The sequence below is a fragment of the Larimichthys crocea genome, chromosome XIV (genome assembly GCF_000972845.2).
Source record: "Larimichthys crocea isolate SSNF chromosome XIV, L_crocea_2.0, whole genome shotgun sequence".
Classification (NCBI taxonomy): domain Eukaryota; kingdom Metazoa; phylum Chordata; class Actinopteri; family Sciaenidae; genus Larimichthys; species Larimichthys crocea.
This window is the reverse complement of record NC_040024.1, coordinates 26,713-44,040: the sequence shown is the minus strand read 5'-3', so window position 1 is coordinate 44,040 and position 17,328 is coordinate 26,713. Positions and strand designations below refer to the sequence as shown.

General features: G+C 43.6%; 3 protein-coding genes across 4 annotated transcripts in view; all 3 read right to left on the bottom strand.

The window, feature by feature from the left end:
* Window positions 1–32: 32 nt before the first annotated feature.
* Window positions 33–5,067, bottom strand: rbm4.1 (RNA binding motif protein 4.1). 2 transcript variants are annotated; one of them, XM_010751542.3, is made up of 3 exons: window positions 4,860–5,067; window positions 2,682–3,105; window positions 33–1,826 (listed from the first exon to the last, which is right to left on the bottom strand). In XM_010751542.3, the coding sequence occupies exons 2-3, from the start codon at window positions 3,085–3,087 to the stop codon at window positions 976–978; spliced, it is 1,257 nt and encodes a 418-aa protein (XP_010749844.1). In that variant the 5' UTR covers window positions 3,088–3,105; window positions 4,860–5,067; the 3' UTR covers window positions 33–975. The 2 variants fall into 2 exon arrangements, with proteins under 2 accessions (XP_010749844.1, XP_027143710.1); XM_027287909.1 differs by lacking the exon at window positions 4,860–5,067 and adding an exon at window positions 4,640–4,829.
* A 923-nt stretch (window positions 5,068–5,990) lies between these two features.
* On the bottom strand, window positions 5,991–10,956 carry LOC104935673 (RNA-binding protein 4.1). Its single transcript, XM_010751544.3, has 4 exons — window positions 10,835–10,956; window positions 8,524–8,953; window positions 7,407–8,165; window positions 5,991–7,282 (listed from the first exon to the last, which is right to left on the bottom strand). Exons 2-3 carry the CDS (start codon window positions 8,933–8,935, stop codon window positions 7,516–7,518), a joined length of 1,062 nt encoding a protein of 353 aa, XP_010749846.3. The 5' UTR covers window positions 8,936–8,953; window positions 10,835–10,956; the 3' UTR covers window positions 5,991–7,282; window positions 7,407–7,515.
* Window positions 10,957–13,970: 3,014 nt separating this feature from the next.
* Window positions 13,971–17,328, bottom strand: part of hspa12b (heat shock protein 12B) — a 12,366-nt gene continuing 9,008 nt past the window's right edge. Inside the window, exon 3 of the mRNA XM_027287709.1 lies at window positions 13,971–14,401. Within this exon, the coding sequence (XP_027143510.1) occupies window positions 14,123–14,401 (279 nt within the window). The 3' untranslated portion in view covers window positions 13,971–14,122. The remainder of the gene's footprint in view (window positions 14,402–17,328) is intronic.

The window sequence follows — 17,328 nt, the reverse complement described above, 5'->3', positions numbered from 1 at the left end:
TTGACAGTATACCAAATGAGCACAAACACAGGTCACAGTCTTCAGACAAACAGATTTTAATTTGAACCTACAGAAATCATGACAGACGGTATAGGCAGTTGAGGTCATTTATGTAAAGGAACTACAACATACCCAAGATGTGAACCCTCAAATTCATTACAGCAAAGAAAACCAATTTAAAGTAAGTAATGTTTCTACTGACAAAAAAAAAAAGGAGAAAAAAAAAAAAAGATGATCACAATGCATCTTGATAAAAAGTTCAACATTGTTTCACAAAAGGTTTGATAGGACCCAAATACAAAAGTTTTTTTTGTTTGTTTTTGTTTTTTTAAAGGTGATGAAGCATACAGTATTTAAATGTGTTTCTCCATTGCTTCACATATGCAGTAACAATGTCAACTTACACAAACACAAATACACTAAAACGCACATAGTAATACGCAAGATGTGGCTGAAAAGAATTTATTAAATTTAATTAACATAAGACTCACCTTTAAAACATGCACCATGCACTACTTTGATTTGTATCTATTAACAGAGTCTATGAACATACAGCTACTTTCAGGGTTAACAAATTTCTGTTCTAACAGTCTGGTGAAAAGACGTCAAACAGGCTGGAGATGAACCCAGTATCTGCGCTTAGGCTAAGCCATTAGAACTGCACCAATAGCACAACATGTGATTGGGACAATGAAAGGTGGTCAACTGACAAAAGTTGTACTGCATGTTGAAGTCTAACCTGGAATGAGATCACAGCACAATGTTAATGCATTTAACCACTGAAATCTACTTGCTGGCTATCATGATGGAAAGCTGTATTGTAACCTTATTCTTACTACCCACACACCTCACATATATAGAGGGTGGACTTCTGCCTCTAGTATTACCAATGAGATATACTGTCTAAAATTTCATTTTCAGTGATTCCACTGGCACTTAGGCTATCCTATCAACTACATGTCAGACAGACAAGGATTAATATGTATATCGTGCCCGATCAGCGCCAGGATCCCGCGGATGTTCAAAGGTAGAACTTCTTGGGAGGGTGGACACCGGGGAAAGGCGCGAACGCTCATATGAATATCCATCTGCCTCAACTCTCCGAATCGGACTCCGGTCACGTGCATAGTATGAGGCGACTGGGGCTGGTGGAGGAGGAAGGGGACACTCGTATGGGTCGAGGTTAGAGGGGGGCAGACGTTCCCTCATTAAAGCTGTGGTGGTGGTTGTTGCTGGAGCAGGCAAAGGGACACCGCGACGTTCTTCGAAATAACTGCCTCCGTAAGAATTGGCCCTGTACTTCTCGTAGTAGTCCACGACCCCGTACGGATCCCTTTCCTCGTAAGGCGACCGTCGCATCGGGTAGGCTGGTACCGCGCCATAGAGCGAGCCGTTGCTCCTGTATGCCGCCTCGCTGCCGTACATCCGAGCCATGCTATGATCAGGAACAGCGCTTATGCCATAACCTGGGTGCGGCCCGTATCTCATTGCACCCTCGTATCCTGCGCCCCTTCGGTACCCTGCCATGCTGCTGCTGTGACCAGAACCCCGGGAAAAACCATGTACTGGAGCATAGCCGCCACCGTAATCTGGTTCGCCACTGAAGTCCGGAGGATAACCCCTGCTGTGACCACGCCCGGCAAATCTCGAGTCATCGTATCCATCAGACTTTGGCTCTGAGCCGTTTCTGTGGTAGCCATTTTGGTCTAGAGGGCATTCTTTGGACCAGTGGCCTTCCTGCCCGCAACGATAACAACCCGATCGGTCTCCCATTCCCGGCGCAGTACGCAGGCGGCTAGTCGAAAGCTTCACGCTCATCAGTTTGCCTTAAAAAGAAAAGACTCAATAAGGACTTATGCCTTCAATTTGTCTAAATAATAGAGTTGACATTTTTTTCCCTGGCATACTAAAGTCTCCTAATCCACTAGTGTGCTAAAAATCTGCATTATATTCCAAAAAAACTAACAACAATAAGACAATAATGGATTATGATTTGAGCATTAAAATGTTAAAGCTGAAATCCGTAACTTCCTGCATCCCCCCAGCAGAGATGAGTTGTCATGCAAGGTTTGCACGTAAAGTTGCTAATGCTCAATTTTTTAAAATCAAAGATTAACAGCTCAAATGATACTCTCCGAGTAGCTACGAAGGTTTGCGTGACAAAAAGTATTATCATGCGCCCATGTTGCAGTGTTCAAGGGGACTACAATCAAACATATCAACACGTGTGCGGAAACCAAATGAAGTACAAAGAAAACCTCATGCGCACCCGTTCTGGTGTTTATCCAGCCCTTAATGGGCCTGTGCAGCTGGGTTTGATTGGTAAAAATACACATATGGTTATATGTTACTTCAAATATTAAAATTGCGTTAACAACCTGAACAGGTGTGTCCTGACGACTCGATCATAGACTGCAGTAGGTGTCCATTTGTGTTTTACAACAATCCAACACAGATGGATAGTACCGATGACATTACGGATAGCAGCTTTAAAATCTGAAATATTCAGGGCGGCCTTTATTTTCTTCATCTTACCGTTACCCCTTCATCTTTCTTTATTTACTCACCTGCAGCGCATCCATAACTTACCTATCAATAATCAAAGGGCAGAATTGAATATTCTTGATAGAGCTTTAATATAAAAACCGTAAACTCCCTTTAAGCCCAGCCCGAGAGTTCACCTTTAAAAGCCGTGTTGTCTAACTGATTTATGGCCTCCATGGCGTCCTCCATTCGCTCCATGTGAACAAAGGCATAGTTTTTGACTATGTCGCACTCCAACACAGCGCCAAACTCTTCGAACTTGGCCCTCAGCTCCTGGTTGGTACAGGCGATGTTGCCAACATGTAGTTTGGTGGATCCTCTTGACTTGCCACGGCTCAGTTCCACATTCATAGGCTGGCCGTTTAGCTCGTAATGGTGAAGGTTGCGGATGGCTTCTTCTGCCTCCGCTTTGTCATCCATGTGCACGAAGCCAAAGTTCTTGACAATAGTGCATTCTGCAATCTTGCCATATTGGGAGAACAGAGAGCGAAGTTCATCTGATGTTGTGTCTGGTGACAAGTTCCCGATAAATATTTTCACCATTGTGGAGCGTCCACGTCACTAAGAGAGAGAAGAGGAAACCATTATTGGCAACATAATTCTACTGATTTAATTAAAACCCTCACCATTTGATTCAAGATAAATATAAATGTTTTATAATAAAAAACTTTTATTATCTATTTTGGAAACTTCAGCACTGGTTTGCATGCATTCACAAGGCTTTCCTGCAACCTGCATCAAGATAAACAAACTTAATCTGTGATGAGCCATGCTAACAATGAATGATCGATGGAGCAACACCGGCAGAGGTTTGGTGGTGCAGTTGTTCAACTTAACTTTGACAGTAAAAAAAAAAAAAAAAAAAAAACAGTTGCAGTCAAAGTGCCTCATTTTTAATTAAGTCAATTTGACTTAATTTAATTAACTGGGTTACTATTTGATAAGCTCTGTCCTACAATAACAACGACAAGAGAGCAGTATCGTACATGTATAATAAACTAAACAAAAGTCTCACTTGCTGTGTTATGAACACAGATTGTGGAAATGTTTTGTTTTTTGAGCATTCACAAACGTCCTCCTTTCTATACACTGGCATGGCTCATATTATCAACTAATACCAGCTTATGACAAGCCCTGTGTGTGGTGTGTGGGGTTCCTCAAAGTTTAATCTTGTTGTTCTATATCATATCAACAGATGTAGCAACTAATACATAACTAGAAACTGCAGTATAGAAATGCCAAAGATATACAGTACTTGAGGTCATTTTTAATTTAGAAAAATAACATTTATAATATGATTAAACAAAAAAACGTATGTTGACGTGTTACTGGCATCAAAAATCCAGTGTTGGCTGTGCTCTAGGACTATATTGATATATCAAACTATGTCATATGTGAAAGAGAAACCAATATTGAAATGTGCAGATGCTTCAGTTCCAAATAAAATAAAATAAATATTTTCTATTCATTTTATGAAAAACACATCATCACACAGAAACATCACAGAATGTTGCTGAAAATCTTTCTAACCCTGCACCCTGACATACATGTCTATGAAGCTACAAGTAGTATAAACTTTGATTGTCACATTCAGCTGCATGGAGCTCATTACACCACCGCCAAGAACCTGACTGATAATGACCTGTTTCTGTCTCCAGTGTGTCCTGCAGCTGACACAGTGTGACACAGTATGGGTTTGCATTGTTTATCCTTGGTTAGGTCAAAAATGATAACATTACTTGACAAACACACTCGGCTCATTCTCAGATCACAGCAGAAGCAGGCTCTGCTAACTTCCACGAGCTGCTGAGCTAAAGATCAACAGTTAACACTCAGTGTTGGCTCCTTCACGGTTAACTATTAGCTTAGCATGAGCCATCCATTTAACAGAAAGCCTGTTTGTTACAGGCCCAGTTTAGAAAAGTGCAGAGTATTGTCTAACACAGATCTGTATTGTTCATCTGTAGGCCTGCGTTATCAACAACAATGAAGTGAGTTCACGCACACACTACGCTAATGTGAGCTCGTTTATCTAAACTGTAGCATTAACAGTCAGAGTATATCTCTATGTGTTGTTTAACAGCAGTAAACTTACGTAACAGCCTCCTGTACGCTTTAATGCAGTCGCCTTAACTAAACACGTTACGCGCAGCTAGCTACCGTTAGCCTGTAGCTCGTGTTAGCATGTTCGAACGTTTTTTCGTTCGCGCTGTTTGCTACAGACGCACGAGACGGGACTAGCTGGAAGCACGGACACATTTCAAGAACCGGGACACGGTCTGCTTCTGTTCGTATCACGGAGCTTCAATTCTTACCTTTAAAAGCTGCAGTGTGTGTGTCGAGCCTCGGTAAATGAAACGACGACAGACGCTTTACAAACTGACGTTACATTAGCAGCTCGTGACCAGGCGAGCGCCACAGCACGCACGCGCGCGCAAACACACACGCGGGCCTGTGGCTAACAGGCTAACGCTTCAAGTGATGTTAGGACGAGGGAAAACAAGCTACATCCAACTGACGGGCTGGACAGCGCTGCTTCAACTGTTGTAGCTGCGTTAATTCAACAGAGAAAGCAACTTTATTAAAGTAGACGCATAAAACATATGTTTAAATACACAGGAGCCTGCACAGATACACACATGATAAAAAAACAAACAAACCCAAATGAGTTGTCTTTGAGAAACCTGGCCCCTGACCATGGCTTTAATATATGGTAAGCATATATCTGTATTCTCCATAAAAACTCAATGTCCCCTCACACATATAATCAAAGGATGAAGACTGAAAAATGAATCTAAATGTGTTTAACACAATCTCCTTTGTCCTGTTCCAATAATTAGATCTTGTGAAAAATGAAATGACTCTTCTTAAACAAAATTGTACAGACATGACTGTAGAGTAGGGCTTGAGTATATACTTTATATATGATAAATTGACTCATTTCACCACACTGTTTATACTGTAAGATCCCAAATAGTCATTACTTTAAAGGTGCATGCAGTGTGTAAGATTTGGGCCTTATTTCAGAATAAGGCAGACCTGTAAGCTATAACTTTTTTTTATGCATGTGTAATCAGCTGAAAATAAGAATATTTTAGTTTTTGTTTTTTTAAAAATGAGCCTTTTATATTTACAGTGGCTGCCATGTTAAAACACAGTTTCTACAGTAGCCCAGAACAGACCAACTAAATAGTGACTCTTGACTCAGCCTTTCAAGTGTTCTTTCTACTTTACACTCGGAAGGCGAGAGTGAGGTGAGGAGACACCACCAGCTGCAACTAAATTCGACACACTGAACCTTAAAAACCAGTTTATGACTTTTGCATCAATGTGAACAAGCATGTGGACCCTGGTTCAGATTTGAAATGAAGTGAATAGTTCCATCACATCTACAACCAAAGTTTGACACCATCAGGTGGGGATTCAAACAAACAAACTGAAAAGTGTCAGGTGTGACCAAAGTCATTTTGGTTTTATTAAAAATCAGATTAATTTGAGATTTTTAACGTATGCTGGTACCTTTACAGCTAGTACGAAAAATACAAACTTCAACTCCACCTATATGCAAAACAGAGGCACCTTCAACAAAACACCAGTGCCTCAGCACAGATACAGCACGAGCCCTGAGTCCCGCCTCACATTTCTTTATCTGCTTATGCTGCATTACACAGAGAGTATGAACATCCATTCCGGACTACATTTCAAGACATGATGGGTTATTTTCTGTTGTCCACTGTGGGCAGAGCCTGAAACATCAGCAAGGAGAAGAAAACACAGTCCAGACGTTCCTTAGTTGCACAGTGCATGTCAGCCAACATTCTTGTTTCAGTGTCACACGATGACACTTTTATTTCAGGAATTCTGACTTCAGCAGACACCTCGTTGTGCATTAGAAAACTGATCAATCATTTTTGTAGACAATCAAATTACAGAAAAATGAGGCTGGAATGTTTAAGATTCTTCTTCTTACCTTTGAATTGAACTCAAAGGTGATTCTGTATCCTAACTGAACAGTCAGTTGCATGGATATGGATTCATGTCTTGTTCAGTGTGTATCACTGAGTTCGTTCCCTGTGCTGCAGAGAGGGAAAAAAAGTCTTTTCCCACCCAACATAAGACAGCTTACTGTGTGTGCTGACCTCCAGCAGGATTTAATTTTAGTTGCAATAAAACACACCTGATGAGTCATGGACCTCCACAGCATATTGTCAAATTCATTCTTTATCCACATCCATAAAACTGACCCCAGATCATGTCAAGACGTGTCTCTCTTCTTCTGCACTACAATCAACTGATAGAGCACGCGTTAACCCTCATCCCATTCAAAAAGGAAGATAAATGTTCATACAATGATAAAACGAAAACTCTTTTTCTAAATAAGAAACAGAAGCCAAACAATTAACATTTGCAGAATTTAACAATTTGCTTCTTGTGAGGAAGAAACACAATATGAAAAAAAGACATGGATAAAAACCGAACTGAGAAGCTGCAGAGCGAGTGAGCAAATTACTGTTTTATGTGTCAAACAGTGCAGCTTTCTAAATCATCCTTATGGTTATATGGATGTGACTGAAAGGATGATTCTTCTGCAGGCAGCTGGGATCGCAGGTGCCTGGAAGATGCCAACACAATTCCTAATTGTTTTGACGTGTCATACACTTTCATCTTGCAGACAGCTGGAATCATGTAGCTTGAAGAAGTGTCAGCAAAGGGGAAGTCCTGCAGTTCACAAACAGACCTAGAAAGACAGCGGAGACACAGCTTCAGTGACAATCCACTTCAACATCCCAGTGATGTTTTATGGTAAAATGTCCCTCTTCAGGTCAAACTAACGGTCATACTTTGTTTACCGTGCTGCTCACCTTGGCATCATGGCTTTAGTAAGGCGTATAGCGTGGCGTGTAGTTATCCTTGGGTCGTGTCACACCATAGGAGCTCCTGGTGCCTGACTCCGGCGACAGCCGTGTTCGCTCAAAGGTGTAGCCTGCTGGGGAGACTGCTGGTACTCTTCTGATTGGGCTTCGGTCTCGTGCATAGTATGATGCAGCTGCTGCGGCTGAAGAAGGTGGAGGCATTGGCCGGCGGTCGTATGGATCTATACCGGAGGAGAGCTTTGAGAGGGAGGAAGGGGGGGGTGGGGGGGGGGGGGAGATAGGGCATGCGACGATCCTCGAAATAGCTTGAGCCATAAGGGCGAGCTCTGTACTTCTCATAATAGTCAACACTGCTATAGAGACGGTCACGATCATAAGCTGATGATCTCTCAGCGTAGGGGCCTGCTCTGCTGGCGTACCTATCCCCCAGCTCAGAGCTGAGCCTGCGAGGGGGAGGCGGCGGAAAGCCACCTACGTAACTAGCCCGACTATACGCAGAGCCACCCATGAAATCAGCTGCTGGAGGTGCGGCCATCCCGTAGCTGCCCCTGCCATAACTTGGGGGGCCGTGTGGGGGGGCCCGCCCGCTGCGACCTCTTGCGGCGTCACCGTGGCTACCGTTCCGACTGACTGGGCAGTCTTTCGACCAGTGACCATGTTTCCCGCAGACATAGCAGCCGGTATGATCTCCCATTCCCGGGGCAGTGCGAAGCCGACTGGTGGACAGCTGTACGCTCATCAGCTTGCCTTGTAAGGAGAGAGAAGACACGCATGAGACCGTGGGGTTCTGACACGGACAGGCTCTTACCGACTATAAGAACACGTTAAATGCATTTGACGGACAATCACTGAGCGAAGCGGAATGATCTGCTGCGCCAGGTGCAGGCCATTGTCTGCCAGTGCCTATTCACCAGTTACACTGCCGCTGGAGACATTGCCAAACTTAGTGATTACTCTCAGTCCATCTGGTCAATTAGTGAAGGGAAAAAAAAAAATCAGCTAGTGGATTTTACTTGTCACGAGAGCTCTACGGCGACAGAACAGAATCCACATTGGTATCTACAGACAGCAAAGACAACTAGCTCTATCCTGCCCAAAAGTTCACCTTTGAAGGCTGTGTTGTCCAGCTTTTCGATGGCATCCATGGCGTCCTCCATTCGCTCCATGTGAACAAAGGCGTAGTCCTTCACTATGTCACACTCAACCACGGAGCCAAAGTCTTCAAACTTGGCCTTCAGAACTTCGCTGGTGACCCCTTCGCCAAGGTTGCTGACATGCAGCTTGGTGGTGGACTTGGGCCTCCCTTTGCTCATCTCCACATTCATGCGCCAGCCGTGCAGCTCGTGCTGGTGGAGGTTTTGTATGGCCTCCTCTGCCTCGGACATGTTGTTCATGTGCACGAAACCATAGTTTTTGACAATGTCACATTCTGAGACTTTGCCGTACTTCTCAAACAGTTCACGCAGCTCCTCAGCTGTGGCATTGCAAGCAAGGTTGCCAATAAAAATTTTCACCATGATGAAGTTCTGGGTGCCCTGAAATATTTCAAAAAAATATGTCAATTACAACTATACATAACCACAACCAGCATCCATTAGGGTTATTCCCACTATCTGTCAGTGAATCATTGACACGTTTACTTTTAGTCATTAAGCCGCAGCTTTCATCCAAAGCCACTTACATAAAAGTGAAACAATCATGGTACAGTGAAGGGGAATCATTTATAAATACACTCATGGCATTCATGAAAGTTATAGGATTAAATGTGTGTTAGGAACGTTTAAAGGTCCAGTGTGTAGAATTTAGTTGCAGCTAGTGGCATAATCGCTCACCCCACTCTCACCTTCCTAGTGTAAAGGTGAAAGAACACTTGAAAGGCTGAGTCTAGAGTCACTATTTAGTTTGTCTGTTCTGGGCTACTGTAGAAACATGTGTGTTTCAATGGCAGCCTCCATGAAAGAGGACCCGCTCCCACTGTAGATAAACTTCAAATAACAAAAATAAAAAGATTCTTATTTTCAGGTGATTATACATGCATGAAACATAGCTATATTATTACATAACATGTCTTTTCTTTTCATTTCTATACTGAAATTAAAAGTCCCCAAATATCACACACTGCACCTCTAAGAGAGGCATATATATATATATATATATATTTTTTTTTTATTTATTTATTTCTACAGTCACTTTCTATTTTTTTTATATAGTCTTTGTATAGATGTTAGCACAGGTTAACCTAACACAGTACTATATTTATTTTCTATGCAAAGGTTTAACTCCTCTGTACATTTTTTAAATCCTATGCAAAGGTTTAATTTCTCTGCAAATGTTTGACTTTGCTACAAATGTTTAATTCCTCTGTACATATTTAAATTTAGATCTATCTCAGGTTAATTTTAATGTATGGTTACTGTATTATAGGTTAATCCTGATGTATGTTTAATGTATGTTTGCATGCTGCTACTGGATGCTTGAATTTCCTGGGATCAATAAAGTATCAATCTATCTATATAAATATACCGATATGAATGTGGTGGACAAAATAATACAAAGGCATTGATTTAATCTGATGATCACTTTGGAGGCCATCTTTTGTGAGCCATACAGTTTGTATTGTGTTCAAACTAAGGAGTGACTCTTCAGTGAGTTGGAAACTTGAACGTCTCTCTGCTGGTCGGGCTGTCAGATGCATGCCATATGGTGAACTGGTGTGCAACATGTACACAAGTCTTGCCTTCGACTAGAATACAGTAAACTTTTTTTAATGTATCACTCATTGACACATGATCACCATGCTGGACTGAATGCTCAAAAGCAAAAAATTACCTACTAAACTGAAGAGACGTTGGATTTTAAAGGGTCAAAGCGCGCGTAAACACGCAGCTACTGTAAACTGAGCCGAGAAGCTCGTGACTAACTACAGCGTGGACTGGCTCCACGGGCTCAGCTCAACAAAAACACACTCCCTCGTAAAGATGTGGCACTTTTTAAACACCACTCGTTGAGTTTCACATTCACCATTTTCTGATGTTTGCTGACGCAACGTGTAAACAAGTCGTTCGAGCTAGCCGGCTTGCTAACACTAACGTTGTTAGTATTGTTCTGTGTGTCGTATTAACTAACTTAACACTGCAGTCTAAAGGGCACTCTGGTGTTTTAATAGAAGTCAGCAGTTGGTGTAGGCTGCGCACTGCTTCCATGTTCGTCCGTGTTTCAGTGTAATGGCGTTCTAATGTCTGGTTAATGAGGGCGTATGAGGCTAACACATTAGCTGGCGAGCTAACGCTCCTCCGCCGCGTCAGCTCTCGTCCCCTTAGAGGACTCCTACATCAACGCTACAGTGTCCGGGACGTGTCTCCTGCTCCCTCAAACGTGTTTCGCCCCAAGTTTGAACCGTAAAATCTCTAACCCACCTAAAAAACGATGCAGGCCTCGTCACCAATGAATGAAAAGTGAAATGGCGCTCCTGCACCCTTGATGCTGCTCCAGCCTCCTCTGCTTCCTCTGCTCAGCCTGCTTCATCAGCGCCCCCAACCGAGCGGAAGTATGTACTGCACTTACACAGTATGCGTCCACTGTACACACTGTACATCCACTGTACATCCACTGTACATTCACTGTACACACTGTACACCCACTGTACACACTGTACATCCGCTGTACATCCACTGTACATCCACCGTACACACTGTACAGCCACTGTACATCCACTGTACACACTGTACACACTGTACATCCACTGTACATCCACTGTACACACTGTACAGCCACTGTACACACTGTACCTGTGAGGACCAGAGTTATTTACATCTAAGGTCAACGTAAAATGTGAGATTTATGGAACTCAAAGTAGTTGTATTTGGCCTCTTTGTGTGTGTTGTGCTTTTTTAACAACAGTAAAAATCTAATAATAAAGTTAAATTAATGTCATGACAAACTATCAAACCCACCTGTTAGACTCATTAGCACACTTTGTTTTTCTGTTCACAACCATGACCAATAATTTTTATTTTTTTTGTTGCATTTTTCAGTTCATTCAGTTCATTTTCATTTCATTGTTCTCTTCAGAAATGGAAAATAAAGTTTATTCCCTCATTAATCCACAAACCTCTGTTGTAGCTCCAAGTAATCGTCAGGACAATGAAAACTACAGACAGTAGCAGTAAACAGTAAATCTAAGTAAAAGCTTCACGACATCCGTTCAGTGAGTGTGCTGCCACAGGCGCATCCATGTTTCTCTACAGTCTATGGTCCAGACTGATAGCATCTATGACATCTCAATCATCAGGAATGGAAACATCTCCCCTGCTGCAGTGATACTGTGAATTAGGCCGGTAACATGAACTGTTTTTACATTAAAATCTCGGCTTTTGCGGTTTTAATTAGCAAAACAACTCACATCTCGATATCTCTCTCAAACACGTTTGTCCAAGAAGAAGAAAACATTTTTTTGGTTTTTATATAGCACTTTATTTACTGTTGGCTCAAACAAACAGTTACTCAATCATTAATTTAGTCTAGGAAGGATGCAAATTTCAGCTCTGAGCCCATGAGCCCACTGCTGTGATGACCCCTTTTACAGATCCAAACACCGACCAAGAGACAAGGTATAATGACCTCCATTTGGACAGAGGGGTGCTGCTATACCGACCTGAGAAGGTATGCTACATTGTGATGGCCTGTGGCGTCCTCCACAACATGGCACACCGCCATGGCATACCACTGCCAGAGCAGAACATCCCCCCAACAGAGGAACCAGATGCCGGTCCCGTCAACTTCAACCCACCCCAGGAAGCCATACGGGCCTGGCAGAATGTGATTTCAAACATGTAAAGAGGCAAGGACAGAATTTACTTGTACACAAGTGCATTTATTGCTTTACTCATATCACTCAGTACATTAATTAACTGATCCAGACGATCTTTGATGCCACCAATGGCTCTCACCATTTCCTCTTGTGACTCCTGCATAGCTCGGGTGAGGACATGGCCAGTGGGACGGTCGTCAGCAGCTGGCATGGAGACGTTGGATGAATTAAACATACAGTAAAAACGGAAAACGTGGATGAAGCTGCCCGTATTCTTACCTCTGAGTTGGCCCTTATACAGGACTGGCTTATGAGATCTTGCCTGCTGTTAAACACCAGAAAAAACTTGTGTATGATGTTCTCTAAGCATGCAACTAAAATTACACATTCTAATATATTTTTGGGTGATGACGAACTACCACTGGTGCAAGAATACAAATACCTAAGTGTCATTCTGGATTCGACTCTGTCTTTTAGGAGCCACATCACAAAAATATCAAACCCCATTAAATTTAACCTAAGTAAATTTAGACAGATAAGGCCATCTCTAAATGGTAGTGCCGCTTTAATATTGCTTCACTCAATGATATTTTCACACACAGATTACTGTATAACAAGTTGGTCTTTTTCTGGAGCCACTGCACTCAAACCAATTGAATCCTTCTATTCTCTTATCACTACTGTAGCATTCTCCCAAAGTATAAATTACTAAGTTTTGAAAATTTTAAGAAATTTAAAATAGCTTGTCTGATGTTTAAAGTCCTTCATGGACTGGCACCACCACCATTAAATGATAATATTAAACTGAGGGTAGTCAGTCACTACACTACTCGAGTCACCAGAGCCTCTGCCAGAGGTGACTGTGAGGTTCCTCTTCGACGAACCACATTTGGCCAAAATGTCCTATTATATAAAGGTAGTATACTGTGGAACAGCCTACCCACCTCAATTAGAGAGAGTCCCAGTATATTAACATCCAAGGGACATTTGAAGGTGTGGCTTCGATCTAATCAGATTTGTGATCATAACTCACCGTAATCAGTATGCGATCACATCATGTGTTTTTGTGAAACTTTTATTACTTACAATGTTTTATACAATTCCGGGTTAATGTGCAATGTCCCTGTTTGTAGTAATGTGTCTCTGTTGTAAGCCTTTTTTTTGTCTCTCTCTCTCTCGTCTGTGTTTTCTTTTGCTGAGTTTTTAACTGTCCTTCTTTTCCTCTTTTTTAACATCAACCTGCCAAGGGACTACGGTTGGAAATTAGCCTGTGGCTATAAACCGGCATATTTATATGTAAATGTTTATTAATATGCACTGTCCCTTTTAAATAAATAAATAAATAAACAAATAAATAAATAAATAAATAAATAAAATAAGTACATGAGTCATGTTCAGTTGGCCGTGCTATGAACAATAATTCAGTCGGAGACCACCATGTGTGTGTCCAGTCGTAGCGGTGTCCGTTTTATTTTTCTTCCCAACTTCCGGTCCCCCACTAGGTTACAGAACAAAGGTTCCCCCTTAATATGCCTAACACTACATCCCCCTTTCTGAATAGGAGATGCTGTTAATGACAAAACACAATGACCTTTAAACACTTACCTACGTTAAGATCACAACAAAACTTATTCAGTTCCTCTGACTGTTTTACTTTAACTCATTACTCAAACATTGACCTCTTAACATTGCATTAAGCTTGACTTTATCTCATTTCAGTAACCTTACCTTAACTGATAATATTCTTGAACTTGTGTTATTGCCAGTGCTATAACCATTACAGTATTTCAAATGACAAAATGGTCCTTAACCTAAGAGTAAACATTCTGGAACTCTTTTGTAAACATACATCTGAAATAAATCATCAGCATGAAAATAAACATCTTCAGCATTATCAACTGATACAATAAACACATTTTTTTCTTTTGTGCACCATAAACACATTTTCTCTTTTTTTTTCTTTTAACCTCCGGTTTATTGACAGACATAGTCCTTCAGGTACCCTGGAGGTACTCCTGGAGGTACTTCGTCCTGTTGGACGTGTCTGCTGACCAGAATCATCACCAGACACCGGTGCTGCAGGTGTACTCACACCTGCTGGTTCGTCTTCACCCGGTGTGTCTGGCTGTAGGACGGTGGGAGTTTCTGGTGCTGTAGGGGTGGGTGACAGATGGTAACGGTTCCGTCGCAGAGTGCCCCTTGGTGTCTCGATCATGTAGGACCGTGGAGTGCCTGCATGAGACACCACAGTGCCCCTCTCCAGGATGTCTTTGACCCAGACGTGGTCACCTTCCTGCAGGGTGGCATTTCGTGTGCTCTGTGGCGACGATCGTATTCTCCTTCTGTTTCTTTTTGTATCTCCGTTACACTCTCCTCAGATTGTCCCAGATCAGTCCAGCCTGGTGTAAGCGGGATGGGATGACAGGGACAAGGTGTTTGGATTTTCCTGCCATGAGGAGTTCAGCTGGACTGTGTCCATTGCCAGAGGAGCGGCACGGTAGGCCATAAGAGGCAAGATAGAGGACGTTGACTTTAAGAAGGCTTTGACTGTCCTTACGGCCCGCTCTGCCCCCCCCGTTGCTCTGAGGGAAGTGGGGACTAGACGTCACATGGTCGAAGCCCACTGTTGTGCGAATTTTCTGAAGTGCTCCGAAGCAAATTGTGGCCCGTTGTCGAGCGCACTACGTCTGGTATGCCATGACGTGCGAAGATGGATTTGAAGTGCTCGATCACGCATCAGATGTGGTGTGTGTGAGCTTGGCAACTCAAAAAATCTTGAAAAATAGTCCACAATGACTAGATAGTGTTTGTTGCTACCGTCTGAAACAGGTCTGCACCGACAGTGGACCAGGTCTACAGGAAAGTCTGTAGGTTGCAGCGGTTCTTTGAAGTTGACTCTCTCACGGCTGCAAGTGTCACAGCTCTCAATCAGCTGTGTCAGCTTTTGTTGAGGCTGGGCCACCAACAGACTGCTTAGCTCTCTCCCTACATTTTGTAATTCCCAGTGGCCCTCGTGCAGTTTCTGTAAAATGTCGGCTCTAAGCGATGCTGGAATGACTAGTCTACAGCCAAAAAGCAGCAGACCGTCGTGAACTGTTTAGCTCACCTGAGAAGGGCAGTAGAGGCCTGGAATGCTGGTTGGATGGAGAATTTATCCGGCCAGCCATCCATGCAGTATGTTTAAGCGTGTGGATAAAGAATGTCTTTTCCTGATGTGCCTGTATTTCTCTAAGTCTCTTTCAGTTGCAGGCAAATTTGCGATGACAGTGTTTGCAGAGACTCACCTCTTCCTCCTGCAGTCCATCAGCTGTGCCGCGGACTGGAGCTCTGGAGAGAACATCAGCTGTGGCGATGCTCTTACCTGGCACAGGTGAGATGGAGTATGAGAATCTCATGAGCCGCATGGCGTAGCGCTGTATGCGAGGTGGCAGCCTGTCTAGACTCTTTGAGCCATAGGGGAACTAAGGCTTGTGGTCTGTTTCCACCGGGAACTCTTTCCCAATCAGGAACTCTTCAAACCCTCTCGCAGGCCCACGTAGTAGCTAAGGCTTCCTTCTCAATTTGGAGCGTAACGCCTTTCTGTGCCGCTCAGTCTCTTGAAGCAACGCTACCCGGCTTCCAGTTGCTCCCTCTTGTCTCTGTAGGAGTACGGCCCCAAGCCATACGATGATGCATCCGCTGAGACGAGTGTGTCTGCATTCGGATCATACAGGGCATGACCCGGTGGCGTTGTCAACTCTCTTTTGATTTGATCAAAGGCTTGTTGTTTGCTGAGGCCCCCAGGCCACATGTTGGACTTCCTCAACAGGTCACGGGAGGAACGCGTTTTCTCCGCTAGGTGAGGTAGAATTTTCCTAGGTGGTTGGTCATCCCGGAAGCTCTGACCTCACTGACGTTGCTGGGCACTGCCATGTCTTTTACGGCTCTCACCTTATCAGGGTCAGGGCTGACTCCAGTGGCTTCAAGGACTTGGCCCGAGAACTTGATCTTGGCTTTGAGAACTCACACTTGTCATTGAGGGTCACGCCAGCCTCCTGAAGTCGCACCATGCCTTCCTCAGCCTCTCATCGTGCTCTCTCTGTGTCGCGCCCCAGATCAGCACGTCGTCCATCTGGACAGAGAACACCTTCCAGCCCTTCCAGTGTGCGTAGATATGCGCTTTTGGAAATGTTCTGGGGCAGACGATATCCCAAAACACAGCCGGTTGTAAGTGATACCGCCCAAAAGGCGAGATAAACGTGGTGAGGAGAGAAGAGTCTTTGGAGAGCGGGATCTGCCAGAATCCCGATTTTGGCATCAAGTTTTGAGAAAACCTTGGCGCCAGCAGCTGTCCTAATGTGTGTTCGACAGACGGCAATGGATGTTTCTCCCTCTTACTGACTTGTTCAGCTCTGTGAGGTCTGAGCAGATCTAACTCTTCTGAGCTCTTTGAGCACCGCAACCATAGGTGCGCACCCCGCTGTAGGCTCAAGCCACCTTCGAAATCACTCCTTGCTGATCCATAGACTCAGCTCCTCCTTGACCTTTGGCAGGAGAGGGAGCGATATGTGTCGTGGCGTTGACAGGGAAAAAGGTTTCGCATCTGGCTTCAGTAACATGGTGTACCACCCCCTCCATTTTCCCCGTCCGAGAAGAGCTTTGGGAATCTCTTTTTACAGTCTCTTTGCTGTCTAGGCTGAGGCTGTTGACTCTGGCGACCAGCTGAAGCGTCATAGCAGCTGCTCCACTGAGAAGTGGTGTGCGCAGTCCTTCCACCACAACACTTCCCGCATGTGCTATGCTTGCTGTTACTAAGGACGGCTGTGAATTTTCCTTTCAGCTTCAAAGGTACTCCACCCGGTCCATAGAGGTTTTTTTTGTTGCTCTGGCCAGCTGTTGTGAACTGACCTTGGCATACAGTTGTTCTGGACAGCTGTGGCGTCGGCCCCAGGTGTCAATTTTAAACACTGCCTTGTGATTGTCCATTGTCCACTTCAGTCATCCATGGGCTGGCCTGCGCTTTTCTCGGACACAGAGCCCAAAACACAACATATTTCGCGCTGTCCTCATGGAAAACCACCACGCTGCGACATTGGCAGCTTTGTTCTCTTTTTTGTTTTT